Source organism: Alligator mississippiensis, chromosome 3 (genome assembly GCF_030867095.1).
Source record: "Alligator mississippiensis isolate rAllMis1 chromosome 3, rAllMis1, whole genome shotgun sequence".
Lineage (NCBI taxonomy): Eukaryota > Metazoa > Chordata > Crocodylia > Alligatoridae > Alligator > Alligator mississippiensis.
In genome coordinates this window covers 61,514,232-61,524,181 of record NC_081826.1, presented here as the reverse complement: position 1 = coordinate 61,524,181, position 9,950 = coordinate 61,514,232, and the positions used below count along the sequence as shown (strand labels likewise).

The 9,950-nt window shown below is 36.3% G+C and overlaps 1 protein-coding gene across 8 annotated transcripts in view; it reads right to left on the bottom strand.

Moving 5' to 3' along the window:
• Nucleotides 1-9,950, bottom strand: part of NCOA2 (nuclear receptor coactivator 2) — a 273,200-nt gene that overhangs the window by 3,762 nt on the left and 259,488 nt on the right. For 7 of the 8 annotated variants that reach the window (XM_059723987.1, XM_019498601.2, XM_019498602.2 and 4 more), the window contains 2 exons: nucleotides 5,847-5,936; nucleotides 9-4,103 (listed from right to left, as the gene is read on the bottom strand). In XM_059723987.1, the coding sequence (XP_059579970.1) occupies nucleotides 4,023-4,103; nucleotides 5,847-5,936 (171 nt within the window). In that variant the 3' untranslated portion in view covers nucleotides 9-4,022. Of the gene's footprint in view, nucleotides 1-8; nucleotides 4,104-5,846; nucleotides 5,937-9,950 lie in introns of those variants that run through there. The other variant, XM_014606836.3, reaches the window with a different exon arrangement.

Sequence of the window (9,950 nt, the reverse complement as noted above, 5' to 3'; positions counted from 1 at the left end):
GCAAAAATAGAAATAGGAAAAAAATCAATTACTTCTTCATGGACAGAGATGCAGAGGATAGGGGAACAAGGCTATGTTGCCCACATGCAGATATTAAAATAATGGAGTCACTGAGATGTGAGGAATTTTATGCTCCATCCCAAACACTGTATGGCAGAATGCACAATATTTGGGATGGGCATTAAATTCCTTAAATCCAACTGTGCCACTGCAGGACTGCCCCAAGTCCAATCCTGAGATTCAGACATGCAGCTTTGTCTTCGATCCTAGGGCTCTCCTTTGCCCTATCCTGATGCTCAGCTAAGTGTCAGGAATGGACACGGGCAGCCCCAAGACAGAGCTATTTGGGGCCAGATCCAACAATCAGCTAGTTTGAGATTGGCTTGAGGTACAATCACTTGATTGTTGGCACCAGCTCTAGACAGCCCCGAGTCTGGTTGGAGATAATGGGAGTATACAGGGTCAGTGCTGTTTTAGATCTGGGGCTGTTCCCTGGAGATGCTGACACTTAGACAACTGGCAGAGTTTGGGGCAGCCCCAGTGTGGAACAACATGTGCAAATGTTCAATTTAAGATACCACAAAAACCAGCAACACAGATGTTCTACATTACGTGGAGTATCTTTGTTTCTGGTTTTCTATTTTACGGTACTACAAGTTGACTGAATATGTGGCATGTTGTAATTTATGGTCCAAAAAACCACGTTAAATGTATTATAAAGGTAACATCTACCAGAGGCCATAGACACATGCATCTGTCTTGCACAATACAGATTTAAACAGAACTCAGTCAACCTACGTGTCATGATTAAATAAGACCAAAAGGGACCAAACTTCCAAAACTGGCCGTAAAAGAGGCAGCTTCACAGTTCTCTGTGCTCATGCCATTAAGGCTTTACTTCAACACCAAAGACCACATGTTACTTTAAATATGATTAGTACTGCTGAAGTGAGTGGGACTATTCAGAAGTGTAAAGTTGTGCTTTGCTGCTCTGCTACTGAACCTTTGTTTGTATGTGCCCAAATTTAGAAGCTGAGAGAAATTTAGACAGCAACCAGTAACATAGCTAAAGGTAGAAACTGGGGCACTAACGGCAGGTGTTGATTTTGAAGAGGCACATGGTATTCCAGCCATTGTTGCTGGAATGGCCCTTAGTGCCCTTAGTGCAAAAACTTCTTGTAACTCCTCTGATGATAATCTGATGATAACCTCTGAAACTGAGAACCCTCAACAAGTGCTCAGCCCACCAGCTCTTCTTGGGTATCTGTCTTCTCATGTTTGGCTTGGAAACATTATTCTGAACCTGAACATCACTCTGAATTTGAAAAATCCAAAACTGGATTCTTCCCAAAGAAAGTTTCCATTTAAGCAAATCAGCATTTTCCATCAAAAATACCCAACCAGCTCTACCTGAAACAACAGCTCTGAGAGATGTGAGCCGCTCCATTTATCTCAATGAGATGTTGCTGCAAATACATAGCAATATTGATATTTAAATAGTTGTGGTTAACTATTCCACATTCCTGATCACAGAAAAGGGGGGTGCTGATCATATCCACAAGCTACCGAGAGTGTAATTTCATTCTGATCAGTGACACTTGCCAGAGAAACACCTCTTTGATTTCCCCTTACTGTTTGACCCCCTGAGAAATGACAGGCCAGAAGTGAAGAGGGGACTCCTGTGGGGGTATATGAGCAACCTGCTAATCCTACTGTGAAAACATTGCTTTCTAAATCAGTGCAAGAGCTCAAACAGTCAAATCCTTGTTGACAAACTTTGCACTTTGCCCTCCCAAACAAAGGTGTGGTTTTCTTTGTGGTGATTTTGGAGCAAGGCAGCTTTCTCCTTGGCTGGTATGGTTGCTGTACTTCTAGCTCCTAAAGGCTGTCTGTAGATTCAGGCAGATCTCATCACATTGCATTTGATTCCCATTTCAAGCTTTTCTTTGTGGCCATGAAGACTAGGAAGGTACCTGTTTTTCCTGAATGACAACTCATTTCAAAACATCACCCTACTCAGGAATCCAGGACCCTTAATTCATGTCTACACATTACTCCAGGCCTGCTGCCGACAGGCATGGCTGAACCTCAGAAGCTCCATGCATCCAACAGGTATTCCCTGTGATGATGATCTGAATATGCTCATAATTTACTATAAATGACCTCTGATTTTGTCATCTCAAGTAGGCAAAAATATCTAGTTCAGCTAGGCCTAACAAAAATTTACTATGCATTAGCTTCTATGTTTAATGCACTGACAACATGTGCTGCAACAATATTAGCATATGAATTCAAAACCCTGTAGAAAAATAGACATTCATAAAGAAATGTGTCCTTATGACCCACTAAATCAGCCAGCCCACAATGAGCCACATTCATTCCAATGACTATAAAGGCTTTCACAGGGAATAAACTTGGTCATTGCATCATAACAAAGTTACATGATAAGAGAAGGAAAATATATAAAAATACAATCCTGGTGAGGAAAAAAAAAACTTTTTTGGAGGGATTACAACCACTTAACACAACTTTAAAACTTAAATAAATAAACAGTTTCCAGATGGAAATTTTACCAGCATATTTAAAAAAACCCCCACAAAAACTGCAGCCCAGAGCACCTTTTTATGACTGAGTTAAGACAAACATAAAGAGATGGTCAGAAAATCTTATCTTCAGATCATTAATAGTAATTGTGCTATGCTGTTATAATTTAGGGTATATGTCTTTCAACAATTTTAACTCTAAATACCCTATGGAGATGAGATCTGCTTTCAGGCAAAAGCAGACTTAGATTTTCTTTTTCTTTTTTTAAATATCTAAAGTTAGTTAATACAAATTTGTTGCACTAATGGCCAGACTATGAATTATTAATGTGTGCTAGTTCAAATAGTATCGTAGGATCATAAATCAAAAATGTTTTGGGCTTAGAAACCAATAGGAAATTCTTCATTCTTTAGTTACCTTGAAAAGTTTCATTGTTAAATATTTTTATCACTTTCATAGATCTTAAAAGTTTTAAAATGTCGTATTCTTTAACATACTAAAACAAACGTAAAACCACATTAAGCTACCATTAGCTAAAGTTAGATTTCTACATACAGAACTCTGAAAATTTTTAGTATTTGTGTTGTAATACAACACAACTAATTCCTGATTAGATTTTTCTTCATATAGCTACATCTAATGTATATTTTTTATTTTCATCGAAGAAAGCCTATATTTAGATTACACAATATACAACAAACTGCTTACTGCTGTAATATAATAAAAATATTGCAAACAATGCTACCAGCTGTGACTGATTAAAATACACTAGAGAAGCAAACCTGCTTTAACCCCAACTTCAGGATTATGGAAGTTTGCAAAACTTGTATTTTTAAAAACATGTTACATATTTTACAGGTACTTGTGCAAAATTCTGACTGGGGAGACAAGTGGACTCCCAAAGAATTCTGTAGAATTCAGTAGTTTTTAACCAGGACAAATTATATTGTTTACTTGCTGTTACTAATACATCTAAAATAGGCTATGTACTTGAAAGTGTTTCAGTTTGATACTGATGAAATTGTAGAACAAACATCTGAAATCATTATTACATACTCAGATTATCCATATTTTAGCAACTTAAACATTGCCATTTGAAATGAATTTAATTTTGATTTGCAATCCCACATTGGAACTCTTACCATAGCAAATCCTCACATAAAACTCCAGCATCTTCCCGTCCACCTACATTTAAAACTTGCTTGCTTTCTATCCTATTGATTAACATTTTCCTTAATCTCTTTTTCCCAGCCTCAGCTTCTGTACCTATTGCCCTCTTCTGTCACGTGCTTCTTCCTCTTCCATTGAAACTGCTCTTAAAAATCCACAACCTCTAAAAACTCCTCCCCCCCCCTTATACTCATGAGAGATATATTGCCATCAGTGGCCATCTTTTCTATTATTTCTATTTACATGATCCACTCCACAAAAAAAATTACCTGTAGGTAAATCCTCCAGTCTTAGAGATGTACACAATGTCACATGAATCCCAGTGGTATTGAAAACAGCCTTTCAGCCAGTTGTGGTGTTATATGCACGTGCCCATACACAGAATGGTTCTGAAGAGATAGATAACCCTTCAGGTTTCTCTCCTCAACTTTCTGACTGATCTCATCTCAACATACTTCATCTCTGAATAGACTTTTTCCTCCTCTTTTTAAATTATTTACTCTGAAAGTAGAAAATTTTACTTCTAAATGTTATTACTGGCTTCAGCCTTTAATGCTTGCATTTTAATTCCATTTCTTTTTCCTTGGCTTTTATCATTGAGAAATGGAAGGAAGTGACAAGAAATCCAAGTTTTTTACCCCTTATTTTGCTTATACTCTCTTCCATATTTTTCCTGTTTTAATGGTTCAGAAAAAACTCTGAAGGGAAGAAAAAAAATACAATGAAAAAAACAGGAAAATCAAATGTGGTCAGAAATAAGTGAGTAAGGAACCAATTACAAAAAAAACAACCACCCAAAAGGGGCTGGGCAACTCATTTGCAACCCCACTTCTGCTTCGGCACAGCAGGTTGACCAAGTCTAAACTATTTCAACAGCTTTAAAGTTTGTATGAAATGGTGGCTGGCTCTACGATTAGGCAGTCTGTGTGGGCATTCTATGGCAGGAGAAAACAACTAAACAAAATAGTAATGCTGCATGCACTTTATTTTAGGGTGGAAACCTACATAAAATATTTCTGTTTTCTTTGAAGTAGCTTTAATGAAAAGTAAAAATGAACACTGATACAAAAATTAGGTAATAAAAACATCAACCACTAGATGGTGCTTTGAAACCATGTGATGGAGTAACAAACCCTGTTTAATCCTTGCAATGCTGGATGTGCAATGCAAATGTGAAGGCTTCAATTTAGTTTTCATATTGTTTTAAAAGCAAGAATATTTAATTGTTTTCAGCTCATAAATTTCCATGCAAAAATACTTCAATTGCAGTGGCCTTCCTTTTATATTTGTGTGGGTTTAGACAGTTGTAATGATGCTTGGATCACACACCTTTATTTAAAATTAACTCTGGTCCACAAGAACCAAATTCGTTATAGCAAGCTTCTTCTAAAAGCTAAGAAGGCTATTTTCCATGAAGAACACTCCAGTGAGGGGCACCTAAAAACTACCTTGTTCATCTGCCAATGTGTCAAAAGCCTATGGTGGCTTTCCTTTAATACTACTACTGGAATACAAATCAGTGTAGTTGTGAGTGTTAATTACTATATCGGCTGGAGATCAGTCTGCAACTTAGCTCAGTGCTGCTACTCTCCTTGGAACAAGTATTGTACGGAAGGTAATTTAAATAATTCATAAAATTGTTGCCTTAAGTACAATACAATGAAAAGCAGAACACTTAGCATTAAACATAAAATGGTTTAAGCAAACAACAGCGGACATATAAGTCAGCAGTGAAACCTTACTCCTCTTTACCAAACACTTGTGTAATTGCTCTGTAAAAAGAAACTGAACTCTAAATTAAATTTTGCTGAATTTAATTGTTTGTTACCTTCATAAATGTTAATGTAGAATGGGTAATACATGAAATAGATTTAACAACACCATTTGGAGTCTAAATGAGGATCTGTAATACAGATGTCACTGCCAGTTGAATTAACAATGAATTCACTGGAAAAACCTTTTAAAAACACTAATACAAAGAAAAATGGATTAAAATCATGGGTTATCAAGAAGGAAAATCACTCGCACGATAGCTGTTTCTAGCTCTGCTACAAACAAGGGCATCAATACACCTTCAAGTCATCAAACTACTCAGTTTCTAGTTGACTCTGTGTGCATTCATTATTTCTTACCCGTGTTGCATCTCCCTCCTGCTTTATCATATCCATTCCAGGCAGCTGGTTTGGAAAAAGATTGCCTCCCCTCATAGCAGGATCATTAACCTAATAGTAACAAGATATTGAAGGAACATGTCAGAAAACATGAAGAGACAGTAAAAAAGAAACATTACAGAACTAGATGGATAGAGGCCTCACTTTTAATACGACTGCTTAAAGTCTGTTAAACTGGTTTAAGCCCCCCCCCGTTTTCCCTTTCTCAGTGATAAGCAGGTGAATGGATTTTTGTAAACCCCATCAGCAGATAATATAACTATGCTATTCTTTCCTGGATGGAAAGGGATTAGAAAGCCTTGCAACTGTGTGTTTGGCTAAATAACAACAACATGAATTTAGGAAGACTATTTTCTTTTATTGACAACTGGGCAGTAGATTTGCTACTATATGTAAGAATCTCAAAATGTACATTATTTTCCATTTCATTCAGGCAACTGGGAGAAAGCAATTGAAAAAAAGTAGAAGATAAAATTTATATTTAAATTAAAAAAACAAACAAAAAAAATATAAAGAAAAAAATATATATATTAAAGAAAATAACTTCACAAAAACAGCAGCATGTATATGACAGTAGATCCAGCAGAGATACAGAACAGCAACCTGGCCCTAGTCTGCCTTGCACAAGGTTAACAAAACCATCAGGTGACATCCAATTGCAGATAAGTTTTTATCATCAGTAAAAATACAAGAGTTCAAAAATCATCTTGTTGTTTTGTAAATGGAGCAAATATAATTTGAAAGTCACTGAAAGACAAAACAACCCCAAAGTATCTTTTTCATCATCATGTTTCTGACTACAACTGAAATCGAAGTTGTGTTACTGTTTCCATTAGAAAAGCAAAAACATGTGACTTAACATTATTATTATTTTATATTTGTTACAAACAGCTTCTGCTGCAATAGAGAATGCTTACGGTTTATACCAATGGGATGGCTGGTCTGGTTATGATTTAGATATTAAACCAAAATAAAACAAAATCAGACTTGTTTTCCAATAACATTTCTAAAGAGCAAATTACCACAGCCTGCCTGCCAATTGAGCTGAACTGTTTGGAAAATTCCCAATAGAATGTTGCAGATTCTTTCTTAACTCTTCTGATCCTGTATACAAGATATTCAAGACAGTTTTCAGAGTAACTTTTCAAGGTAATTCATGCCAGCTTGACCTTGACAGTAATGCATCTGTGTGGATGAACAGAATGAATCCTCAGTAGTCACCTTGGTAATGGTTTATTTACATATTGCAAAACCTCTCCTCCTGCACTGCTGTGGAGATTTTAACATCCCATTTCTACATGATTCAAAATACAAGACAAGTCACAATACTGCATGCCTAAACCAATAAACAGGAAGATATTAGAGATGAATTGTTGGTAAATGGTTACAATTTTGGTTTTGCCGAACACTGGAGAATCCACTACACAGAGAGGGACCCGTTTGGTTTTGATGGTTTCCATCTCAGTAGGATCAAAGAAAAGTAAGGCTCAGGGGGACCTCAGGTGGTTGTCTAGTCTAGCCCTTGACTCAAGGCAGAATCACCCCTGCCTAAACCATCCCAGTCAAGTGTTTGTCTAACCTGCTGTTATCTTCCAAGAATGGAGATTCCATAACTTTCTCAGTAGCCTTTTCCTATGCTTAACAATGCTCATAATGACAAAGTTCTTTCTAATATCCAACCTAAAGGAAGAACAGTCTCTAATAGTAGTAGTATAGTAACAATCTACTGAAAGAATAATTAAGATGGCCTAAAGGGCTTCACTTAATCCTAAAGTGGAAAGTGATAATAAGACAATTAGTGTATTAACACCCAAACATTGGTGGATCTAGGATTTTGAAAAGTGAGGTGCACATGGTGTGGTGCAACATCATATTACATAATGCATTTTTCTACAACTAAAAAAACCCAGAAGGTTTCCTAATATGCTAGGGGCCCAGTGCTCTATTATTCAGTTTAAGGTCAAAGCAAAAACAAACATAACTATTGGAATGTGCACTAGTTTGCTAGGTTATATATTAATTTTAAATGCATAACAGACCAGGCCAAAATAGTCAAAATATAGTGTTCTATTAGTCCTGTAGTCCTTATAGATAAATGTACATTTCTTATTCAGATTCATAAAATGAAACCTAGCCTTCTTGAGCATCTTGAGAGGGCATCCAATACTTGACAGTCAATCATGTCCACATTTGAGTTAACGTTCACTTGAGTTTTACCATACCTGGGTTAAGATTTTTACTTTGAGCTATAAACAGTCTGTGAAATAGATGAGAGATATTACCAAAGAATGGCTAACAGACAGCAAAATTGCATTTTGCTATATGCAACCAAATCTCCCAAGTTAACATGACAAACCCATCTATAAATACCATCTGTAACGTGTAAAAAAAAAGTTACACTGAGCAAGAAGCCATCTATTAAAAGGATATGTGGAAGTGGAGATAAAATAAATAAATAAAAAGCGGTCATCAAGTCAGGCTCTGCCTCAAGAAAAGCTCTCAGGGCAATGTTGGAAAAATATGGGTAATCCTTACATGTGTATTCCCATCTTCCATTGCTTAATTAGTATTACTACATTAAACCTTACCTGGGGAAAATATTCTCAATTTCCCAGATACTGTACAAATACTATTAATAATTGCAGCACCCATTTGTTCTTTCACAGTCACAGAACCAAGAGTTGGTGCTATTCTAGATTTGGTTCCAGTGGGTGCGTCTACACATGCCACTTTTAAGCAGACTTAGCCTTAAATTGCCATTTTAAGGTGTATTAAGGGCACGCATGTATAGACATGTACCATTAATGTGCCTTAGAAATGACAATTTTAGGCTATGTGAGCCTAAATTTGATACCTACATAAAGCAGGTATCAAATTTAGGAACAACTAGCTAAGTTGCATTACTACACATGTAGATGCACTAATGCACATTACCATGGTATGCATCAATGGACAGATACCATGTTAATATGCATTAGCACATCTGCATGTGCACTAATGCAACTTAGTTATTCGTGCCTAAATTTAATGCACCTTAATGCACTTGTGTGTCCATGTGTAGACACATGCCTAAATAGTCTTAATGCACCTTAAGCAAAGGCGTAATCAATTCAACTGCGTGTGTACACATGCCCAGTAAATAACAAAGACATTATAAATGAATTGGTTGTGAAAAATTGAGTGATCAAATTTTAGACTAAGTGATCAAAAGTTTATTCATTTGCAGATAAATTAAAGATAGCTCAATGACTAAAGTTTTTTATTTCAAAAGGAAAAAGTTTGAGAAATTAAGGAAAAGAACTTAAGAAAGTAAATAGGATGGAAGAGCTCATGGAGTTAAACTTATGTTTGGTGGAGGAACCTTGGAACTTTTTAAAGTAAAAAATGTAGACACTATCCAGAATTTGCAAGCAAGAGAAAGAAAACATGTAGGGAAATACTCCTGACCTAATTGGATGAATAATCACCTCTAAAAGATATTAGACAAAAGTAGGGAGCCTAAAAGAAATGGAGAAGAGGGAGTGATTAGCAGAGACTCTTCTGTCCCAGAGGTATGAAGAAAAGTTCAGGTAAGTTAGAACTCACAAAGAATGTAAAAAAAAAAGAATCTTTAGACACATAAGTAAAAAAAAGGAACAAATGAAAAAATGGGGCCAATATCCAGGGAGGATGGGACTAAGTATAAAGATACTCTAGGCATGGCCCCCAAAATACTCCATTTTCCAAAAACAGGATGACAGTGTTCTGCACGGGAGCAAAGACAGCAGGATGACTAGTGAGAATGATGTCTAGTAAAGTGATTTTCACTGCAGTGGATGCAAAACTGAGACAGCTGGGTATGCTGAAAGAACTGGCAAATGGAATTGTATGTCTGATTGTATATATACTGGAAAACAGCAAACATAGCACCTATACTTAATAAAAGGAAACACAAACTGATTGGGCAACTACAGAACCACTATTTTGACCTCAGTAGTATGTAAACCTTTAGAATAATGTGATATGTCTGTGAAAACATGGAAATGATCTTAGGATGTATCAAGTGAGAAAACTTTAGTATAAAAA